At 42.6% G+C, this 24919-nt stretch overlaps 1 protein-coding gene across 10 annotated transcripts in view; it reads right to left on the bottom strand.

The window, feature by feature from the left end:
• The window catches only part of SLC25A17 (solute carrier family 25 member 17), a 470764-nt gene that overhangs the window by 234380 nt on the left and 211465 nt on the right, over nucleotides 1–24919 (bottom strand). For all 10 annotated transcript variants that reach the window (XM_073558023.1, XM_073558022.1, XM_073558025.1 and 7 more), the window contains one exon: nucleotides 9979–10045. In XM_073558023.1, the coding sequence (XP_073414124.1) occupies nucleotides 9979–10045 (67 nt within the window). The remainder of the gene's footprint in view (nucleotides 1–9978; nucleotides 10046–24919) is intronic.

Raw genomic sequence — 24919 nt, 5'->3', positions numbered from 1 at the left:
ACACTCACTGCCGACTTTTCTTCCCCATTGACTTGCATTGGGTTTCGTGTTTCAGTCAGCCTTCGACTTTTCACGATAATCGGCCGATTGCGTTCGACCCGACTTTTGCGAAAGTCGGGTTTCATGAAACCCGACTCGACCCAAAAAAAGGCAAAGTCGCTCATCTTTACTTCTGAACAATGTCTCGAATGACTCATAACTTGCCCTGGCTTCACCCTTAAATAAGGGCCACCTGATTCATACCTGTTTCTTCAAAAAATGATTGACCTCACTAAATGATCTCCACACAGCTATTATTTTGAACACACCCCCTTTCAATTAATTATTCTAATACACAGACTCAAAAACATGCAGATTATGAATGCTGAGAATTTACTGCACCAACTGATTGTTTGACATGTAGTAACATAATTTATACCAAAACCAGCGTTTAATCTGGTTAGTCATATTGGACTGCTAGTATTTTGAACACTACTGTAGCTATTCACACAATACACATTGCTAAGAGGACTAATTTGTTCTCACTCAGGAAAGTGACCAAGGTCCCTTAGTCTGTTTCAGTAGGCTCCACAATCATAGGGAAGACTGCTGACTTGACAGATGTCCAGAAGGCAGTCTTTGACACATTCCACATGGAGGGTATGCCACAAAAGGTCATTGCTAAAGAAGCTGCCAGTTCAGAGTGCTGTATCTAAGCATATTAATGGAAAGTTGAGTGGAATGAAAAAGTGTGGTAGAAAAAGGTGCACAAGCAACCTGGATAACTGCAGTCTTGAAAGGATTGTTAAAAAAGGTCATTCAAATATCTGTGGGAGATTCACAAGGAGTGAACTGCTGCTGGAGTCATTGCTTCAAGAGCCACCACACACATACGTATCCAGGACATGGGCTATAAGTGTCACATTCCTTGTGTCAAGCCACTCATGACCAACAGACAACGCCGGAAGCATCTTACCTGGAACAAGGAGAAAGAACTGGACTGTTGCTCAGTGCTCCAAGGTGTTGTTTTCAGATGAAAGTAAATTTTGCATTTCATTTTGAAATCAAGGTCCTAGAGTCTGGAGGAAGAGTGGAGAGGCACACACTCTAAGCTGCTTGAGGTCTAGTGTGAAGTTTCCAGAATCCGTGATGGTTTGGGGAACCATGTCATCTGCTGGTGTAGGTCCACTGTGTTTTATCAAGACCAAAGTCAGCACAGCAGTCTACCAGGAAATTTTGGAGCACTTCATGCTTACCTCTGCCGACAAGCTTTTTGGAGATGGAAATTTCATTCTCCAGCAGGACTTGGCACCTGTCCACACTGCCAAAAGTATCAATCCCTGGTTTAAAAACAACAGTATCACTGTGCTTGATTGGCCAGCAATCTTGCATGACCTTAACCCCATAGAGAATCTATGGAGTACTGTCAAGAGGAAGATGAGAGACACCAGACCCAACAATTCAGATGAAAAGCAACCTGGGCTTCCATAACACCTCAGCAGTGCCACAGGCTGATCGCCTCCATGCCACGCCGCATGGATGCAGTAACTTATGCAAAAGGAGCCCCAATCAAGTATTGCGTGCATTTACTGAACATACATTTCAGTAGGCCAACATATCAGATTTTGAATAATTTTTCAAGCTGGTGTTATAAAGTACTCTAATTTACTGAGATAATGACTTTTGGGTTTTCATTGGCTGTAAGCCACAATCATCAACATTAACAGAAATAAAAACTTGAAATGGATCATTCTGCTTGTAATGACTCTATATAATATATGAGTTTCACTATTAGCATTGAAGAACTGAAACAAATTAACTTTGTGATGATATTCTAATTTTGTGAGAAGCACCTGTAGGAGTGTTCTTAGTGTCAGCTGCTTGGCGACAGCAGAATTCACCCTTAATTTCCTGTGTCACCCATTGAGGAGACTGAAAAATCACATTTCTCTACTATAATATCGCTTCTGCACAAATGTTTTCATTTTCACAAAGGGTGAATTGGAGAAAATGGACCCCACCATTTCTTACTTAATTTCTCCTGAACACAGTGATACCTCATATAGGGTCAAAAACTGTTGTGGGAGCACAAATTTAAGCTCAGAAGGGAAGAAGCGCTATTTAATTTTTGGAGTGCAGTTTTGGATGGAATAGATTTTGGACCACATGTCAAATTTGCAGTAAACCTAAGGTGCCAAAATAGCAGAAATCCTCTACAAGTGACCCCATTTTGGAAACTAAATATGTGAAAGTATTAATTTAGGGGTGTGGTACTTTAAATCTCCAGATGCTTCAGAGAACATTATAAAAAAATATACTGTATATACTCGCGTATAAGCTGAGATTTTCAGCCCATTTTTTTGGGCTGAAAGTCCCCCTCTTGGCTTATACCCGAGTCATATACCGTGGGTCGGTGGGGAAGGGAAGCGGGGGTGTCAGAGACCATACTCACCCCCTCCTGGCATGTCTCTGCAGCTAATAGGAATAGTGAAAAAGCCAGCTCACCGGTAAACGCTTGGAGGTACTTGGAGCTCCGTGCAGACCAACATCATGTAATGGAAGAAAAAAAGGGGGATTCGCTCCAGCTGCATAAAAATCTTCTTTTATTGACTGTGGATCAAATAACACATAATAAAATTCTCCATGTAATCACACCAGACTCAGGTAACGCTAAGGCTACGCGTTTCGACCTATGAGGTCTTTATCAAAGCCATACCCAGTCTCTAGTGCAACTAAGTTTTAAGTACAAGACTGGCCAATAGGAAACATGCAATACATCACATGATACCTAGTTCAGGTCCTGCACATACAAAATATCACATATGACAATACATAATTAAAAACATTAATAGTAATGCAACATCAAGTCATGTCTTTTGTTCAGACCGATTGGGTGTCTCGTGTTTAAATGATAAATCCAAAATGCTTCTTGGGTGAGAAGCCGCCGTCTCATATCTCCCCCCGAGATGACAATTTAACCCGTTCTATTGCTTGTGTTTTAAAATGAGCCATACTTCTAGCGTGACACTCTATAAAATGTCTAGATGCCGCTGATATGTTTCTTCCAAAATTAGTGGTATTCGTGATGTCATATAGGTGCTCTCTTATACGTATTTTTAGTTGTCTAGTCGTACAGCCGACATAAGACAAATTACAAGCATCATAATTGATTTTGTACACTATATTTTTTGCGTTACCATTAATATAGTTATCAATTTAGAATTTTAAAGTGTTGTCACTATTATTACATTCCTTAGATATCTGAACATGCTTGCAAATTTTGCAGCAAGTAGCGCCACATTTATAAAAGCCCTTGTTATTTAACCAATTATCCCTGGATTTATTGCTAGATGAAAACAAGCTAGGTGATAATTTACTGCATAAAGAAGGTGCCCTGCGGGACACTACATTTACACCTGACATCAAAATTTGTGCCAATTTTTCATCTTCATATAAAATGGGTAGATATTTATGTATGATTTTTTTAATACCAGAGAATTGTGGACTGTATTGAAAACAAATGTAGGGTTTATTTGCTATATCTTTATTTTTTCTTTTCCTACTAAATGGCATAATTAAATCTTCTCGATTTTTTGTGTGTACTATTTGCTGTGCTCTTTTCAGTGTCCAATTTGGATACCTCCTACTTTTCAATTTATTTGTAACATGCTCAAATTCATTCATAAGGGCATCATTGGAACTACAGTTTCGTTTAATGCGAGTGTACTCGCCAACTGGAATGGATTTAATTGTTTGTTTATTATGGCTGCTATTTGCATGTAGGATAGTGTTCCCACTTAGCGGTTTATGGTGCGTTTTTGTTAAAATAATATCCCCCACAATGCCTGTTAAATCCAGATCCAAGAAAGAAATATTCTTCGGATCACATTTATACGTGAATTGGATATGATATTTATTGGAATTTAAATATTTGACAAAGTCCGGTATGGCAGATATGTCTCTGCCCCAAATGATCAGGGTGTCATCGATATATCTGCCATACCAGATCAACCATTCTAAAAACGGATTGGAAAAGGAATATATGAATTCCGACTCCCAGAAAGACATGACAAGGTTGGCCAGGGAAGGTGAATATTTAGCACCCATTGCCACACCCTTAGATTGCAAAAAAAATTGACCATCGAATACAAAAAAATTGCGTGACATTAGAAATGAAACCACCTGTATAATGTAATTCTGCAGCTTATTAGAAAAATTGCAATACTTTTGAAGATGGAACCGCAGTGCCCTTAATGCTGCATCATGAAAAATACATGTGTACAACGAGATGACATCACATGTGAGCCATATATAATTGGAGAACCAGGATTTTTTGGAAAAAAATACTCAAAATTTGTTTTGAGTCCCTAATGTACCCTGGAGTTCGCTGTACCAAGGGTTGAAGGAGCGAATCTACCCATTGGCATAGATGGTCATTAGTGGATCCAATGCCCGACACTATCGGACGCATTGGAGGAATGCCATCAGATTTATGTATCTTAGGGACTCCATAGATAAGTGGAAGAACGGGATTTTTTACTTCCAAAAAAATTTAGTAGGAAAAGAAAAAATCAAGATATAGCAAATAAACCCTACATTTGTTTTCAATACAGTCCACAATTCTCTGGTATTAAAAAAATCATACATAAATATTTACCCATTTTATAAGATGATGAAAAATTGGCACAAATTTTGATGTCAGGTGTAAATGTAGTGTCCCGCAGGGCACCTTCTTTAGGCAATAAATTATCAACTAGCTTGTTTTCATCTAGTAATAAATCCAGAGATAATTGGTTAAATAACAAGGGCTTTTATAAATGTGGCGCTACTTGCTGCAAAATGTGCAAGCATGTTCAGATATCTAAGGAATTTAATAATAGTGGAAACACTTTAAAATTCAAAATTAATAACTATATTAATTGTAATTCAAAAAATATAGTGTACAAAATCAATTATGATGCTTGTAATTTGTCTTATGTCGGCTGTTCGACTAGACAACTAAAAATACGTATAAGAGAGCACCTATATGACATCACGAATACCACTAATTTTGGAAGAAACATATCAGCGGCATCTAGACATTTTATAGAGTGTCACGCTAGAAGTACGGCTCATTTTAAAACACAAGCAATAGAACGGGTTAAATTGTCATCTCGGGGGGAGATATGAGACGGCGGCTTCTCACCCGAGAAGCATTTTGGATTTATCATTTAAACACGAGACACCCAATCGGTCTGAACAAAAGACATGACTTGATGTTGCATTACTATTAATGTTTTTAATTATGTATTGTCATATGTGATATTTTGTATGTGCAGGACCTGAATTAGGTATCATGTGATGTATTGCATGTTTCCTATTGGCCAGTCTTGTACTTAAAACTTAGTTGCACTAGAGACTGGGTATGGCTTTGATAAAGATCTCATTGGTTGAAACGCGTAGCCTCTGCATTACCTGAGTCTGGTGTGCTTACATGGAGAATTTTATTATGTGTTATTTGATCCACATTCAATAAAAGAAGATTTTTATGCAGCTGGAGCGAATCCCCCTTTTTTTTCTTACGTCTCTGCAGCCCCTGCTTCTCTGTAGGTCTCCTGCGCCTGAGTTCAGGGGTACGTGGTACCGCTCATTAGTCATGAATATGCACATATTTATGACTTTAATGAGCGGTACCACGTGACCGCTGAACACAGGAAGAAGACGACCGAGGGAGAAGCAGGGGCTGCAGAGAAGACCGTGCGCCAGGAGGGGATGAGTATGATGGGGGGAGCCATATTCACCTGTCCCCATCCCATCACTGTCCACCGCCCTGTCTCCCGAGTCCTTTGGCTGTGACGTTCAGCAGAGGGCGCGATGATGTAGTCAGTGCGCGCCCTCTGCTGAACGTCACTGCAGAGACCTGGGAGACAGAACGGCGATGGAGCAGGGACTGGTAAATATTGCCAGTGCAGGGGGCCTGGGCAAGCGGTGACACCGGCACCTGTCCCCCAGTGACGAGAGGTGAGTATGTCATTTTTTTTTAATTGCCGCAGCAGCATATGAGGGGTAGTCATGGAGCATCTTCTTGGGCCAGCATTAACCCTTGTGCAGCAATATATGGGGGGTATTTATGGAACATCTTCTTGGGCCAGCATTAACCCTTGTGCAGCAGCATAAGGGGGGTATTTATGGAGCATCTTCTTGGGGCACCATCAACCCTTGTGCAGCAGCATATGGGTTTTTCATCTATGGAGCATCTTCTTGGGCCACCATGAACCCTTGTGCAGCAATATATGGGCTTTTTTTTATCTATGGAGCATCTTCTTGGGCCACCATTAACCCTTGTGCAGCATATTATGGGGGGTATTTATCTATGGAGCATCTTCTTGGACCACTATTAACCCTTGTGCAGCACCACCCTTGGCTTATACATGAGTCAATAAGTTTTCCCAGTTTTTTGTGGCAAAATTAGGATGGTGGCTTATACACGGGTCAGCTTATACATGAGTATATACAGTGCCTTGCGAAAGTATTCGGCCCCCTGGAACTTTTCAACCTTTTCCTACATATCATGCTTAAATCATAGAATCATAGAGACCTCCTGGGCCATCTTGTCCAACCCCCTGCTCAAAGCAGGATTTGCTAAATCATCTCAGACAGATGATTCAAACATAAAGATACCAAATGTAAATTTTTGGTGAAGAATCAACAAGTGGGACACAATTGTGAAGTTGAACGAAATTTATTGGTTATTTTAAATTTTTGTGGAAATTCAAAAACTGAAAAGTGGGGCATGCAATATTATTCGGCCCTACAGCTGCAAGTCGCTTGGGGTATGTCTCTATCAGTTTTGTACATTGAGAGACTGAAATTCTAGCCCATTTTTCCTTGGCAAACAGCTCGAGCTCAGTGAGGTTTGATGGAGATCATTTGTGAACAGCAGTTTTCAGCTCTTTCCACAGATTCTCGATTGGATTCAGGTCTGGACTTTGACTTGGCCATTCTAACACCTGGATACATTTATTTGTGAACCATTCTATTGTAGATTTTGCTTTATGTTTGGGACCATTGTCTTGTTGGAAGACAAATCTCCGTCCCAGTCTCAGGTCCTTTGCAGACTCCAACAGGTTTTCTTCAAGAATGGTCCTGTATTTGGCTCCATCTTCCCATCAATTTTAACCAGCTTCCCTGTCCCTGCTGAAGAAAAGCAGGCCCAAACCATGATGCTGCCACCACCATGTTTGACATTGGGGATGGTGTGTTCAGGGTGATGAGCTGTGTTGCCTTTACGCCAAACACATCATTTGGGATTGTAGCCAAAAAGTTCAATTTTGGTTTCATCTGACCAGAGCATCTTCTTCCACATGTTTGGTCTGTCTCTCAGGTGGCTTGTTGCAAACTTTAAATTACACTTTTTATGGATATCTTTGAGAAATGGCTTTCTTCTTGCCACTCTTCCATAATGGCCAGATTTGTGCAGTGTACGACTGATTGTTGTCCTATGGACAGACTGTCCCACCTCAGCTGTAGATCTCTGAAGTTCATCCAGAGTGATCATGGACATCTTGGCTGCATCTCTGATCAGTCTTCTCTTTGTTTGAGATGAAAGTTTAGAGGGACGGCCAGGTCTTGGTAGATTTGCAGTGGTATGATACTCCTTCCATTTCAATATGATCACTTGTACAGTGCTCCTTGGGATGTTTAAAGTTTTGGAAAACATTTTGTATCCAAATCCGGCTTTAAACTTCTCCACAACAGTATCACGGACCTGCCTGTTGTGTTCCTTGTTCTTCATGTTGCTCTCTGTGCTTCAAACAGAAACCTGAGACTATCACAGAGCAGGTGCATTTGTACGGAGACTTGATTACACACAGGTGGATTATATTTATCATCATTAGTCATTTAGGACAATATTGGATCATTCAGAGATCCACAGTGAACTTCTGGAGTGAGTTTGCTACACTGAAAGTAAAGGGGCCGCATAATATTGCACGCCTCGCTTTTCAATTTTTGTATTTCCACAAAAATTTAAAATAACCAATAAATTTCGTTCAACTTCACAATTGTGTCCCACTTGTTGTTGATTCGTCATCAAAAAATTACATTTGGTATCTTTATTTTGAAGCATGATATGTGGGAAAAGGTTGAAAAGCTCCAGGGGGCCGAATACTTTCGTAAGGCACTGTATTTTTTGTAAAGTAAATTGTTGCTTAAAACTCAAATTTGTTGTTTTCACAAGGGGTAACAGGAAAACATGGACTGCACAATTTGTTATGCAATTTCTCCTAAAGTGGAGTGATATGCCATATGTTGTTAGAAACTATTGTTTGGCCACATGGCAGGGCTTAGAAGGAGGAGTGCTACTTGGCTTCTGTAGTGCTCATTAAAAAAACAAACAATAATACTTTTTTTTACATCAATTTAGCTGTATAAAGGGTTTTTCCTTTTAATTTGCAGGATGACTTTCACAAAGGGATCTGCGGGTTAAACTGCAGTATCCAGCTCTCTGATCATTATAGTTACAAGCAGGTGGAGGCAATATAATACAGCATCAGTCATGCTAAATACATGGCCGTCACATGTCGGGGAGGATTAACCCCTTCAAGACATGAGCCATACATGTACAGCACATGTCGTGTCTCCCCCTTTGATGTGGGCTCCAGCGCTGTGCCCACATCTTTTCTATCACGTCAGCTGTTTTGAACAGCTGACATGTGCCCAGAACAGATGTGGGTGGAATCGCGATCCACCTGCGGCTATTAACTCGATAAATGCCGCTGTTAAACTCCGACAGCGCGGCAATTAACATGCACTAACGGCAATGGCGCCGGAAATCCGCCTATGGCGCCAGAAATCCGCCCATCTGTGACCCCGTCAAATGATCGCAGGTCACCGATGAGTCGGTATGACAACTAGAGGTCTATAGGTGGTCGGCGCTCATAGCAAGTCAGCAATTCTGCTACATACAGATGATCTGCTTATTGCCTGTATGTAGCAGAGCCGATCGGGTTATGGCAGCTTCTCGTCTGACATTGAGGCATGCCAAAAGTAAAAAAAAAAAAAAAGTTTTTAAAAATCTTAAAAAAACAGAAAAAAGGTCAAATCACCCCACCTTTCGCACCAATCAAAGTACAACCATAAAAAAATCAAACATATACATATTTGGTATCGCCGTGTTCAGAATAAGTCGATCAATATAAAAAAAGTTAACCTGATCGCTAAACGGCGCAACAAGAAAAAAATTCGAAAACCGCGAGAAATACTTTTGTTTGGTCACCGCAACATTGCATTAAAATATAATAACGGGTGATCAAAAGATCGTATCTGCATCAAAACGGTATCATTAAAAACGTCAGCTCGACACTCAAAAAATAAGCCCTCACCCAACCCGAGATCACGAAAATGGAGACGCTACGGGTCTCGGAAAATGACGTAATTTTTTTTTTTCTTTTTTTACATGTTTGGTGTCTAAGAACTCATAGTGACCTGGAGAATCATAATGGCAGGTAAGTTTAAGCATTTGGTGAACATGGTAAAAGAGATCCAAAAAACAGTTGTAGAATTGCACTTTTTTTGTAACTACACTGCACTTGGAATTTTTTTCCCGTTGAGTACTTAATATGGTAAAACCAATAGTGTTGTTCAAAAGTAAAACTCATCCTGCAAAAAACAAGCCATCACATGGACACATTGATGGAAAAATAAAAAAGTTGTGGCTCTGGGAATAAGGGGAGCGAAAATCAGAAACTCAAAAACGAAAAAGGGCTCAGTTATGAAGGGGTTAAATGCATTACCTTCATTTTTAGCCATATTTTTCTGAGAAAGGTGAACTTCTTTAAATGTCTACTATAAAAAAAAGTACTATTTTTGCTATTTAAAATCATGCCTCCACGAACAGACTTAATTATAGTCAAAGGATCTAAAAGGATTCCCTGGTATCACCTTTGCTACTACAGTTCCTTTACAAACAAGACCTATGATGCCGGATACAATAGAGCCCGAGATGCATTTTGTACTTACAGTCCCTCCTCTTTAATAATCTCCATCAAAACAGCAGGAGTGCTGCGAGATTTCCTCTGTTCATCCACTGAGAAAAACAAAAAAAGCAAGTGCTTTAGAAAATTACAAATTGCAAGACGTAATTAACTTTTTTTTTTTTTACAAAACGTGCTTAGAAAAGCAATTGTACTAACATTTTGTGTGGATGATAGCAAAGAACTTGGCACTCAAAAATCGAAAGCGATTTATGGGTTCTTCCATTACCGCTCCTTTGAGGTATCTGTCCTGGCACTCACCCCATCCGATTATTACCTCACATATGGTGGCTATACACCATTTAGTCCCAGTCTACTTTGAACCTCACCGTATCCTTTAGTACTTATTTCCATATCCTTTCCTCCTTGTATCTCTCTTGGCAAGTAATGATGTTTTCCTTATAGACCATCAAAGCACAGACTCTAGATCACTGCCCATGGAATTAATGGAGTTTCACTGAAGCTCACTTGAACCTCGTCTCAGGATTCGTATTCTCAGTATTTACTCATTTATCGACTTTTTGTTTAAATTCATAGTACAGTCAACTGTAGCATCCTGCTATTCATGTTTATGTCACATATTGATTTGATTAATTGCAACTTTGTGTTTCTCTTTGTAAACTCATTCTAGTTAAAGCAACCATGAAATTCTTTTTCTGATGAAGGTCGATTGTATGACTGAAAACGTTTAAGAAGTGTGTTGAACTGGATGCTTTTTACAATAAAGGAACTGTTAAATCGCTTTCCATTTTTGAGTGCCAAGTTCTTTATTATTATTGACGGTTGGATACCTGACTTGTGCACCTCCCCCTCTCCCTCACTGTGTTTTTTTTCTGATTTTGTGTGGATTAATATACTTAATATATTAATATACTTAATATATTCTGCTCTTCTGAATGGCAAGACAGCTCTCAGACTCTCCAGGACACAATGCGCTCAGCAGTTTTACAATGTAATCCTATGGAGAGTCAGAACGAGGCACCATAGGTTTACATTGTAACTGAAAGTACTGGCTCACACATAGTGTGTAGAATGAGCCTGCAGGTCTCATTAGCACTGACATCACTGAGAAGAGCAGAAGACGGGTGCTGGACCTCGGAGAGAGAAGTGGGAAGAGAGTATATTAACACACTAGATGGACTTAAAGTCTTCCTTCAACCTTAATAACTATGTTACTCACACTACATTACAAACACATATACACACATTTAGAAAATAAAAGTATTATTAGGAGTGCTTCTCTAAATGACATCTCCTTTCTGTCTTGTGACATTTTTCAAGACATATTAATTGGGAATGAATGCGTATATAAGCTAGAGTGAATAGATATGTTCAGTGTGGGTTTGATACAAAAGAACCTGATAAACTACAGGGCAGAACAGTAGTTAAATATAAAAATTAATATTCATGAGCAGTAAATACAATGAAGAACAATAGATAAAATGTAGGAGGATAAATGTTCTACGTAGATGAAATATATCACCAGTTACAGTTCTGACATTTCACAAAGCCAATACGTTCTTGTAAAACACAGAACCAGCACACTTAACAGTTTATAGTTGCTAAATAAAAACTAAGTTCACAATGGCTGTTTGTGGGGTATGACCAATTTACTAATATTACCCAATTAGACCAAGCCAATTTGAAAGGAGTGTCTCAAAAGCTATTAAATGGCAGCAGAAAACATAAAAAATTTTTTTTATATATAATTGTTTTCCTGTTAAATCCCAAGAGGCTCAAGTTACATACAGTTAGGTCCATATATATTTGGACAGAGACAACATTTTTCTAATTTTGGTTCTAGACATTACCACAATGAATTTTAAACAAAACAATTCAGATGCAGTTGAAGTTCAGACTTTCAGCTTACATTTGAGGGTATCCACATTAAAATTGGATGAGGGGTTTAGGAGTTTCAGCTCCTTAACATGTGCCACCTTGTTTTTAAAGGGACCAAAAGTAATTGGACAATTGACTCCAAGGCTATTTCATGGACAGGTGTGGGCAATCCCTTCGTTATGTCATTCTCAACTAAGCAGATAAAAGGCCTGGAATTGATTTGAGGTGTGGTGCTTGCATTTGGAAGATTTTGCTGTGAAGGAAACATGCGGTCAAAGGAGCTCTCCATGCAGGTAAAACAATCCATCCTTAAGATGCAAAAACAGAAAAAACCCATCCGAGAAATTGCTAAAACATTAGGAGTGGCAAAATCTACAGTTTGGTACATCCTGAGAAAGAAAGAAAGCACTGCAATGCAAAAAGACCTGGGCACCCACGGAAGACAACAGTGGTGGATGATCGCAAAATAATCTCCATGGTTTTTTGGAAGTGCATTGAGCAGCAGGGTGGTGCACTGGTAAAAGGGAAAAAAAATCTTTTAAATCTTCTGCCTGAGCGAGTGTGAACGGGCTGAGTGAGACCTGAGTGTAAGTGCGAACTGTGGTAAGTGTGTGACTTGAGATTCAGTGACTTTGGATTCAGGGAGTTTCCAAGGGAGGTATTACTGAATTGCTGTTATATTTTATTAATACTTTTTATTTATTTTTGCTTATCTTATTGTCTGGTACAATCCCCATTAGGATGTGCTCCAGTATTGCCAATGCCATCCAGTGCACGTCTTGCCGCATGTATGAAATCCTTGAACAGCCGGTCGAGGGTGCATACTGCTGTGCAAGATGTGAGCACAGCAGTATGAAGCCCAGATACTGGATCTAAATGTGCAGCTGGCAACACTGAGATCCATACACAATATGGAAAGGAGTCTTCTGCTCTCTGAGCAGACGCTCAATGGGATAGATGAGGGAGGGGATGCTAGGTTGGAGCTGCAGGACAATGAAGTAGCTAGCTGGGTGACAGAAGGCGGGGTAGAGGGAAGAGCACCAGGGAGGCTAGTCCTGATCTGGCACACCCTAATAAGTTTGCTAAGTTGGCAGATGAGGGGAGTGTTAGTGCAGGAGTAGCACTGCTGCAGCAAGGCATGTCCTCTGAAAGCCGGAGGAGTGTCTGCTCCAGTAAGGGGGGAAATAGTAGAGCAGGGCAGGCCAGACAGGTTCTGGTAGTGGGGGACTCAATTATTAGGGGAACAGATAGGGCAATCTGTCACAAAGACAGGGATCGTCGAACGGTGTGCTGCCTAACTGGCGCTCGAGTCCGACACATCGATGATGAAAAAAGCATATACAGAATGGGAGGAAAAGGGCTAAGCAACAGCACATGTGAAAAAGACTTGGGTATACTATTAGATCACAGACTGAATATGAGTCAACAGTGTGATGCAGCAGCAAAAAAGGCAAATTCAATTCTAGGATGTATTAACAGACGCATACAGTCTAGATCACGTGAAGTCATTATTTCCCTCTACTCCTCTTTGGTCAGACCTCATCTGGAATATTGTGTCCAGTTTTGGGCACCGCATTTTAAAAAAGACATCAACAAAATGGAGCAAATTCAGAAAAGAGCGACCAGAATGGTGACCGGTCTGCAAACCCTGTCTTATGAGGAAAGGTTGCAGGATTTGGGAATGTTTAGTTTGCAAAAGAGAAGACTGAGAGGAGACTTAATAGCTGTCTACAATTATCTAAAGGACTGTCACATTGTAGAAGGATCATCTTTATTCTCATTTGCACAAGGAAAGACTAGAAGCAATGGGATGAAACTGAATGGAAGGAGACACAGATTAGATATTAGAAAAAACTTTTTGACAGAGTGATCAATGAGTGGAACAGGCTGCCACGAGAAGTGGTGAGTTCTCCTTCAATGGAAGTCTTCAAACAGAGGCTGGACAGACATCTGACTGGGATGATTTAGCGAATCCTGCTTTGAGCAGGGGGTTGGACCAGATGGCCCAGGAGGTCCCTTCCAACTCTACGATTCTATGATTCTGATTGGGTTGACAGATTACTGGGAGGGGCTGGTGAGGATCCAGTGGTCATGGTGTACATTGGCACAAATGACAAAGTTAGAGGTAGGTGGAAGGTCCTTAAAGATGATTTCAGGGAATTAGGCTGTAAGCTTAAAGCAAGGACCTCCAAGGTGGTATTTTCGGAAATACTTCCTGTACCACGTGCCACGCCAGAGAGGCAACGGGAGATTAGGGAGGTTAATAAGTGGCTCAGGAATTGGTGTAGGAAGGAGGGGTTTGGGTTCCTGCAGAACTAGGTCGACTTCTCAGTTGGCTACAGGTTCTACGCTAGGGACGGGCTGCACCTCAATGGGGAGGGTGCAGCTGTGCTGGGGGAGAAAATGGCTAGAAGGTTGGAGGAGTGTTTAAACAAGGGACGGGGGAGGGTATTCCTTTTATAGGAGGGGAAGACAGTGCAGATAGAGACCTGGGCGCAAATAATGAAATTGGGGGTGGGGGTGGCATGGGGGGTGGGGTTAGAACAGTTAATAATTTAAGAAAGAATAGATGTACAGAGAGATACATAAAGTGCATGTATACTAATGCCAGAAGCCTCACCAACAAAATGGAGGAATTGGAGTTAATGTTGTTGGAACATAATTATGACATGGTGGGGATATCTGAGACATGGCTGGACGAGAGCCATGACTGGGCGGTTAATTTACAGGGCTATAGTCTGTTCAGAAATGACCGTACAAATAAACGAGGGGGAGGCGTGTGTTTATATGTAAAATCATCCTTAAAACCCATCCTTCGTGATAATATATATGAATCTAATGAAAATGTAGAGTCCCTGTGGGTAGAGATAAGGGGAGGGGGGAAAAACAATAAATTACTGATAGGGGTTTGTTATAAGTCTCCAAAAATAATGGAAGCAACAGAGAATATCCTCATAAAGAAAATAGATGAAGCAGCGACTCAAGGAGAAGTCATTATTATGGGGGGACTTCAACTACCCTGAAATACATTGGGGAACCGAAACCTGCAGTTCCAGCAAAGGTAATAGGTTTTTGACAACTATGAGAGACAATTACCTTTCACAACTGGTTCAGTACCCAACAAGAGGGGGGCACTGCTAGACCTAATATTAACCAACAGGCCAGACCACATATCAAATGTAAGGGTTGGGGGTCACTTGGGTAATAGTGATCACAAATTAATAAGTTTTCATGTATCCTTTAATAAGATGTATAGTAGAGGGGTTACAAGGACACTAAACTTCAGGAAACAAATTTCCAACGGATGAGAGATGATCTTGGTGCAATTAACTGGGACGATATCCTGAGACATAAAAATACACAAAGAAAATGGGAGACGTTTCTTAGCATCCTGAATAGGACATGTGCACAATATATACCGTATGGGAATAAACATGCGAGAAATAAGAGGAAACCACTATGGCTAAATAGAGCTGTAAGGGGTGCAATAAAAGATAAAAATAAAGCATTTAGAGAATTAAAGCAAGTAGGTAGTGATGAGGCATTAACTAAATATAGAAGATTAAATAAATTCTGTAAAAAGCAAATCAAGACAGCAAAGATTGAGACAGAGAGACTCATTGCCAGAGAAAGTAGAAATAATCCCAAAATATTCTTTAACTACATAAATAGTAAGAAACTAAAAAATGATAGTGTTGGTCCCCTTAAAAATAGTCTGGGTGAAATGGTGAATGAGGAAAAAGCCAATATGCTAAATGACTTTTTTTCAACAGTATTTACACAAGAAAATCCCATGACGGATAACATCAGGGATAAAAATTCTCCATTAAATGTCACCTGCTTAACCCAGCAGGAAGTACAGCAGTGTCTAAAAATCACTAAAATTGACAAATCCCCGCCCCGGATGGGATACACCCCCGAGTACTGCAGGAATTAAGCACAGTCATAGATAGACCATTATTTTTAATCTTTAAAGATTCCATAATAACAGGGTCTGTACCACAGGACTGGCGTATAGCAAATGTGGTGCCAATATTCAAAAAGGGGACAAAAACTGAACTTGGAAATTATAGGCCAGTAAGTTCAACCTCAACTGTGTGTAAAATCCTGGAGGGTTTTCTAAGAGATACTATACTGGAGTACCTGGAGAAGAATAACCTCATGACCCAATATCAACATGGGTTTACAAGGGACCGTTCCTGTCAGACTAATCTAATGAGCTTTTATGAAGCGGTAAGTTCTGGACTGGACCAAGGGAATGCAGTGGACGTGGTGTACATGGACTTTTCAAAAGCTTTTGATACGGTGCCACAGAAAAGGTTGATACATAAAATGAGAACAATGGGGATAGGGGAAAATATGTGTAGGTGGGTTAAGAGCTGGCTCAGGGATAGGAAACAAAGGGTGGTTATTAATGGAGCACACTCGGACTGGGTCACGGTTAGCAGTGGGGTACCACAGGGGTCAGTTTTGGGCCCGCTTCTTTTTAACATATTTATTAATGACCTTGTAGGGGGCATAGAGAGTAGAATTTCAATATTTGCAGATGACACTAAACTCTGCAGGGTAATCAATACAGAGGAGGACAATTTTATATTACAGGAGGCTTTATGTAAACTAGAAGCTTGGGCTGATAAATGGCAAATGAGCTTTAATGGGGATAAATGTAAGGTCATGCACTTGAGTAGAACGAACAAGATGTATAATTATGTGCTTAATTGTAAAACATTGGGCAAAACTGTCACTGAAAAAGACCTGGGTGTATGGACGACAAACTCACATTTAGTGGCCAGTGTCAGGCAGCTGCTGCAAAGGCAAATAAAATAATGGGATGCATTAAAACAGGCATAGATGCTCATGAGGAGAACATAATTTTACCTCTATATAAGTCACTAGTGCGACCACACTTAGAATACTGTGTACACTTCTGGTCTCTGGTGTATAAGAAAGACATAGCTGAACTGGAGCGGGTGCAGAGAAGAGCGACCAAGGTTATTAGGGAACTAGGGGGTCTGCAATACCAAGACAGGTGGGGTTATTTAGTTTGGAGAATCAAAGGCTTAGGGGTGATCTTATTACAATGTATAAATATATGCGGGGACAGTACAAAGACCTTTCTAATGATCTTTTTACTCTTAGACCTGTGACGGGGACAAGGGGGCATCATCTACGTCTGGAGGAAAGAAGGTTTAAGCATACTCACAGACGCGGATTCTTTACTGTAAGAGCAGTGAGACTATGGAACTCTCTGCCATATGATGTTGTAATGAGTGATTCCCTACTAAAATTTAAGAAGGGACTGGATGCCTTTCTTGAAAAGTATAATGTTACAGGGTATATACACTAGTTTCCTTAATATTGCTTTGATCCAGGGAGCTAGTCTGATTGCCGTATGTGGAGTCGGGAAGGAATTTTTTCCCCCAATGTGAAGCTTACTGTTTGCCACATGGGTTTTTTTTGCCTTCCTCTGGATCAACATGTTAGGGCAGGTTAGGACAGGATATGGGTTGAACTAGATGGACTTAAAGTCTCCCTTCAGCCTTAAAACTATGTTACTATGTGAAGAGAAACCCCTTCACAACAGCCAACCAAGTGAACAACACTCTCCAGGAGGTAGGCATATCAATATCCAAATCTACCATAAAGAGAAGACTGCATGAAAGTAAATACCACCATGGTTACTTACCGGTAGCCGGTTTTTCCGGAACCCATGACAGCACACATAAGAGAGGGATCCGCCCCGCCAGGACAGGAACCTACTGAAATATAAGGGGCGGCATCTCTCCCGTGCTTCAGTTGGTTACAGAGCATGAGAGGACTTCCCGGTTAGTTACATGCTTATCCAACACCACATCACACAAATACACCCTACTAACGTGCACACCCATATGGTAAAAAAGGGGGGGAATATACAGGTGCTGCCATGGGTTCTGGAAAAACCGGCTACCGGTAAGTAACCGTGGTGGTTTTTCCTTCACCCGTGACAGCACACCTGAGAGATTTTTGGAGACTTAAAAACACCTTAGGGAGGGACCACCTCTTGTAGCACCCTTCTACCAAAGGTTAAGTCAGCAGAGGAGGATAGGTTTAATCTATAGTGCTTAAAGAAGGTTGATGGTGAGGCCCAGGTAGCAGCCTTACAAATTTGATCAATTGATACCTCTGCCTTTTCAGCCCAGAAGGTCGTCACGGCTCTGGTGGAATGAGTCTTGATGCCGTCAGGAATCGGAACACCACTAGCTGAGTAGGCTATACTAAAGGCCTCCCTAATCCATCTGGCAATAGTCCCTTTTGACACTCCATAGCCTTTCCTGGCACCCTGAAAAGCTACGAATAGGGACTGGGACCTCCTCCATTGGCTAGTCACAGATATATATTCTAGCATGGCTCTCTTAACGTCCAAATTGTGGAATTTTTCCTCCCCTGGATTTTTGCAAAAGGAAGGAAGGACAATCTCCTGACTTCGATGGAAATCTGATACTACCTTAGGCAGATATGCGGGGTCTGTTTTTAATACTACCCTATCCTGAAATACTTGTGTATAAGGTGGATTTACTGAGAGAGCCTGAAAGTCACTTACTTTACGCGGGCCGACGTAAGGGCCACTAAAATAATCGTTTTTAGGGTAAGATACTTTATGGGTAGTTGTTGAATAGGCTCATGTGGTTCTTTTGTAAGGGCCTCTAATACCAGGTTTAGATCCCATGGAGCTACTCTTGGTAATGGGATAGGTCTGGACCTATGGCAGGATTTAATAAATCTAGCTACCCATCTGTTTGCTGCCAAATTGCAGTTATAAAGTGCGCCCAGAGCGGATACTTGAACTTTAAGGGTATTTACAGCTAGCCCCAGCTGTAATCCTGATTGTAAAAACTCAAAGATAGCACTAATCAGGGGCTCTTGCTCTAACGGCTTACCTAAGAACTGCAGGAATTTATTCCATGTTCTGCCATAGATATTAGTCATTACCGGTTTCCTACTTTTTAGCAGGGTGGCCTCCAACCCGGGAGAGAACCCTCTATCCATTAGAAACGACCTTTCAAATTCCACGCTGTCAGATGGAATCCCGTGAGCGTGGAATATTGGCCCCTGAGTTAGCAGGTCTGGGATTTCTGGCAGAATCCATGGATCTGAGAGGGACATCATTCGCAGCAGAGAGAACCAGGGTCTTTTTGGCCAGAATGGGGCTATTAGGATCACCCTGGCTTGATCCTTCCTGATCTTTCTGATTACCGTTGGGATCAGAGTCACTGGGGGGAACGCACAGGCTAGCCTGAAGTCCCACGGAATCTGTAATGAGTCCACTGCCCATGGTTTTTCCATTGGGTTTAATGAACAAAATCTCTCCACTTGCCTGTTGTTTTTGTTGGCAAAGAGGTCTATTACCGGCTCCCCCCATAGTTGTGTTATTTTTTGAAAAATGGATTGATTTAGAGCCCATTCCCCTTGCCTTAGAATATTGCGGCTCAGGAAATCGGCTTCTTTATTCTCTATACCCTTTACATGCAAAGCCGTTAGAGACAGTAGGTGCTGTTCTGCTCTGTGGAAAATGTCGCTGGCTGCCTTCGTTAGGGAGTGAGATCTTGTACCCCCTGATGATTGATGTATGCCACTGTTACTTTGTTGTCCGACATGATACGGACATTGCAGCCACTGAGTAGGGGAATAAAGTCTCTTAGGGCTTTGCTCACTGCCCACAGTTCTCTCAAGTTGGAAGATACGCCCCGTTCTTGAGGCCCCCAGGACCCCTGGGCCGCATGACCCCTTAGGTGTGCCATCCACCCTGAGGAGCTCGCATCTGTCAGGATTATGTCCGTCACAGGTTTGTCCCATAGCATCCCTGATGCCAAGTTTGTCCTGTCTAACAACCAGTTGAGAGAGTTCCTGACCTCTAAGGAAAGCTTCAGCCTTCCTTCTAAATGCCCTCATCTTTGTGATGCTAGAATTTCCCCTTGAAGCTGTCGGGTGTGGAATTGTGCCCACCTGACCACCGGGATACAGGACGTCAGGGTACCTAGCAAGGACATCGCGTTCGCCAGAGTCATGTGGGGTTGGTCTAGGGCCGCCAAGGTCACATTCCTCACCTCTATCTTGGCCTCTGGTAGTAGATAGGCTTGTTGCTCGGAATCCAGGATAAACCCTAGAAAAGTCTGTTTTTTTAGGGGCTGTAACCTTGATTTTTTTACATTTACCATCCACCCCAGTTCCTATAGGGTATCGGTCACTCATCTCAACTGTACAGTACAGTGGTCTTCTGAGCTGCCCACTATCAGGAAATCATCCAAATAGGGTATTATGACCTTGTCATAAATATGGAGGAAGGCTGTCATTTCCGCTACGACTTTGGTAAAAACTCTTGGGGCTATGGATATGCCGAATGGAAGGGCCCTGAATTGAAAACATCTGAGAATGCCCTGGATATAGAGGGCCACTCTTAAGTATTTTTGATAGCCTGGGTGGATGGGGATGTGATAGTATGCATCCTTTAAATCGACTACGGCCATGAAACAATCGTGTTGCAGCAGTTTTATGGCTGTAGTTACTGACTCCATCTTGAAAGTCTGATTTTTTATCCACTGATTGAGGCCTCTGAGGTTTATGATAGTTCTGAATGACTGGTCCGGTTTTTTTATCAGGAAGAGGGGCGAGTAGAACCACGATCTCTCCTGTGCACTCAGGACTTCGGAAACAACCTGCATGTCTAGCAGGCTCAGGATTTCCGATTCTAAGGCCAACTGTTCTTCTATTGCCTTCCTGATAGGGGTAATGACAAATACTGTTTTTGGCTGCTGTGAAAAAGGAATCTTTAGGCCTTCCCTTATGATGCTTAGGATCCAGGCATTGGAAGAGATGTTTTCCCATGCCTAGGAAAAGAGCTCCAATCTCCCCCCATCGGAATACTGGCATCATTGTGGAGATTTCTTGGAAGTGGAGGTGGCTCCACCAAACATAAAACCGGACTCCTTTTTCCTTTTATCTTCCCATCTCCTTCTATCCCCTGGGGGACGTCCCCTGTTGAATTTTCCTCTCCGAAAGGGCGGCCTCCTCGGATCTGCTGGAAACCTGGGGAAGCCTTTCTTTCTGTCAATTGCTTTCTCTAGGATGTCATCTAGGTTTTTCCTGAATAAAAACCGACCATCACATGGGAGAGAGCACAGCTTAGCTTTAGACTGCAGATCTCCTGGACAGCCCTTAAGCCACAATGCGCACCTGGCGGCGTTTGATAATCCTGCCGCCCTAGCTGTCAACCTCATAGAGTCAGCAGAGGTGTCCGCCAACAAAGCTGCCGCCCCATGCAGAAGGTACATATCTGCTAGTATTTTTTCTCTAGAGACTTTTGACGCTAGTCTCTCTTCTAATTGCTGCAGCCAAATCATTAGGGAATGAGCCGTGCAGGTGCCGGCTATTGCAGGCTTCAATCCTCCTGCTACTGCTTCCCATGCATGTCCGCTTTTTTATCTAGCGGGTCCCTAAGTACCTGAGTCTTCCAAGGGAAGAGCCGATTTTTTGGATAACCTGGACACCACCGCGTCAATCTTTGGGACTTTGTCCCATATTTCTGTGTCCTTATGCTCACAGGGGTATCTCCTCTTAGAGGCGGAGAAAAGAGCCCCTGACCTCTCGGGCTTCCTCCATTCTCTCTCAATGAGTGTTTGGACCTTTTCATTGACTGGAAAGGTCCGTTTCTTTCTCTCTTGTAGTCCCCCCAAACATGAGGTCTTCCAGGGACTTAGCTGTTTTTTCCTCCTGTAGGCCCATCATCACTCTGATGGCCTTAAGGAGAGCATCTGTATCTGCTACTGGAAAACATGGTTTGCCACTCGTGTCACTGTCTGAGGAGGAAGATGGGTGTTCGGCCTGAGATAAGGCCGAGGACGAGTCTGAGATAGAGCTAGGGGGATTGTTCCTACTCTTTCCCTTTTTTTAACAATGCTTTAAGCGAGCCTTCCATCTCCGACCTGATAACTGATCTAAGGTTGGTTGCGAAACTAGGCGCTTCCTCTGCCATGGTTTGCTGGATACAGCTGGCGCAAAGGTCCTTCTGCCAGTCTCTTGCTAGGGGGCTATTACATATGGCACAATCTCTGTTGTTCTTCTTACTCCCTGCTTTCTCCTAAGGAATTTAAGCATACAAAGAAGGCCCCTATTAACAGCCTGCTAACATTCACGAAGATCACTCACCATCCGTAATCAAGGGTACCGGACTCGGAGGCTGTGGAGGAGCACGCGATCTGTGTTCTCTGGATCTCGATGATTCCCCCGACCTATAGCTGGGTCGACCGCTGCTCGATCGGCTGCCATGCTTGTGGACGGAGGGTTGTGAAGGAGGCAGAGACGGTGGAGACAGTGACCGCTCCTGCTCTGACCCCATGGTTACCCATCCGTGCTGACCGCCATCCTCCTTTAAATAGGCTGGCTCGGTCCTGGTGAGCGCTTCCTCCCCTCCCCCTGCGACCACCGGCCCACCGCTGCATCTTCTTCTCAGGAAAGGCCGGCGTCACACCGGGTGCCATGTTGCCGTCACTTGACGTCAGCCGGCGCGCTCCCAGGATGCCCTGCGGTACTGACGTCAGCGGCTGGAAGACAGCCACGGCCCTCCCTCACTAGGCTCTCTGGGGGAGCGAGACCGCAGGCATACGCGAGGGGAGGGATGCACGGTGGAGCCTCCAGGAGCCGCCGCCCGCGACCACACGAACCCGCAGCCCCTGGGACCTCCGGGGACTGTGCTTCCAGCACCCGACAGCCGGCGCTACAGGTGAGGCACCCTGTTCTTCCCGCACCGGGACGGGCCTGGGACCTTTTCCTATGATAGGCACCGCTGTCAGTGGGATTCCCTTCCAGGACAGGAACCCAACTGAAGCGGGGGAGAGGTGCCGACCCTTATATTTCAGTAGGTTCCTGTCCTGGCGGGGCGGATCCCTCTCTCAGGTGTGCTGTCATGGGTGATGGGAAAACAGAGGGTTCGCTGCACGTTGCAAGCCACTCATAAGCATCAAGAATAAAAAGGCTAGACTGGACTTTGCTAAATAACATCTAAAAAAGCCAGCACAGTTCTGTAAGAACATTCTTTGGACAGATGAAACCAAGATCAACCTCTACCAGAATGATGGAAAGATAAAAGTATGGCGAAGGCGTGGTACAGCTCATGATCCAAAGCATACCACATCTGTAAAACACGGCGGAGGCAGTGTGATGGCTTGGGCATGCATGACTGCCAGTGGCACTGGGTCACTAGTGTTTATTGATGATGTGACACAGGACAGAAGCAGCCGAATGAATTCTGAGGTATTCAGAGCCATACTGTGTGCTCAGATCCAGCCAAATGCAGCCAAACTGATTGGTCGTCGTTTCGTTCTACAGATGGACAATGACCTAAAACATAAAGCCAAAGCAACCCAGGAGTTTATTAAAGCAAAGAAGTGGAATATTCTTGAATGGCCAAGTCAGTCACCTGATCTCAACCCAATTGAGCATGCATTTCACTTGTTAAAGATTAAACTTCAGACAGAAAGGCCCACAAACAAACAGCAACTGAAAACCACCGCAGTGGAGGCCTGGCAGAGCATCAGAAAGGAGGAAACCCAGCGTCTGGTGATGTCCATGAGTTCAAGACTTCAGGCAGTCATTGCCAACAAAGGGTTTTCAACCAAGTACTAGAAATGAACATTTTATTTACAACTAGCTGAAGAGCCCGGCGTTGCCTGGGCATAGTAACCAACTGTGGTTAGTTATAACAAATTATAATGATTATTTTGCACATAAAAAACGTGCATCTAATCCTATCCTGTGTGTTATTGACTGCTGAGCCGTGTATCTAATCCTATTCTCTGTGATACTGTCTGCTGAGCCGTGTATCTAATACCATTCTGTGTGATACTGTGTACTGAGCTGAGTATCTAATCCTATCCTGTGTGATACTGACTGCTGAGCTGTGTATCTAATAATCCTATCCTGTGTGATACTGACTGCTGAGCTGTGTATCTAATCCTATCCTGTGTGATACTGACTGCTGAGCCGTGTATCTAATCCTATCCTTTGTGATACTGGGCTCCCCCTGCAGTCTGTGTCAGAGGGTGGTCTGTGTTGGCACAGTAATAAATTGTGTTATTTCCAGCTTTACAGAAGGACAATAACACCATAGAAATGATAAGAATAATAGGCCTCAGTTACCACAACTGTCTACAAAGAAAACTGTTGCTGATAGCAACCAATCACAGCTCATTTTTCATCTTTTAAACAGCTCTGGGACAGTGTGGCGAATTTTGAGAGGCGACTTTTGTGTTTGGACTTTTATGTGGCGAGGTTGGTGTATGTATGGTGAAATGTGTGCTGAGGGTGGTATATGTGTTGAAGCATATGGTAGTGTGTGGCGCATTTTGTGTGTGTTCATATCCCCGTGTGTGGTGAGTATCCCATGTCAGGGTCCCACCTTAGCAACTGTACAGTATATACTCTTTGGTGCCATCGCTCGCATTCTTTAAATCCCCTTTGTTCACACCTGGCGGCTGTCAATTTGCCTCCAACACTTTTCCTTTCACTTTTTCCCCATTATGTAGATAGGGGCAAAATTGCTTGGTGAATTGGAACGCGCGGGGTTAAAATTTCGCCTCACAACATAGCCTATGACGCTCTCGGGGTCCAGACGTGTGACTGTAAAATTTTGTGACTGTAGCTACGACAGTGCAGATGCCAATACATACACTTTTTCCCCATTATATAGATAGGGGCAAAATTGTTTGGTGAATTGGAACGTGCGGGGTTAAAATTTCGCCTCACAACATAGCCTATGACGCTCTTGGGGTCCAGATGTGTGACTGTGCCAAATTTTGTGGCTGTAGCTGCGACGGTGCTAATGCCAATCCCGGACATACATACATACACACCCACATTGAGCTTTATATATTAGATTATTTAAGCTGTCCAATTACTTTTGGTCCCTTTAAAAACAGAATGGCACATGTTAAGGAGCTGAAACTCCTAAACCCTTCATCCAATTTTAATGTGGATACCCTCAAATGAAAGCTGAAAGTCTGAACTTCAACTGCATCTGAATTGTTTTGTTTAAAATTCATTGTGGTAATGTTTAG

The sequence above is a fragment of the Dendrobates tinctorius genome, unplaced genomic scaffold (genome assembly GCF_039654945.1).
Source record: "Dendrobates tinctorius isolate UK_male_01 unplaced genomic scaffold, ASM3965494v1 ptg000012l, whole genome shotgun sequence".
NCBI lineage: Eukaryota > Metazoa > Chordata > Amphibia > Anura > Dendrobatidae > Dendrobates > Dendrobates tinctorius.
This window is presented reverse-complemented; position numbering and strand designations above follow the sequence as displayed.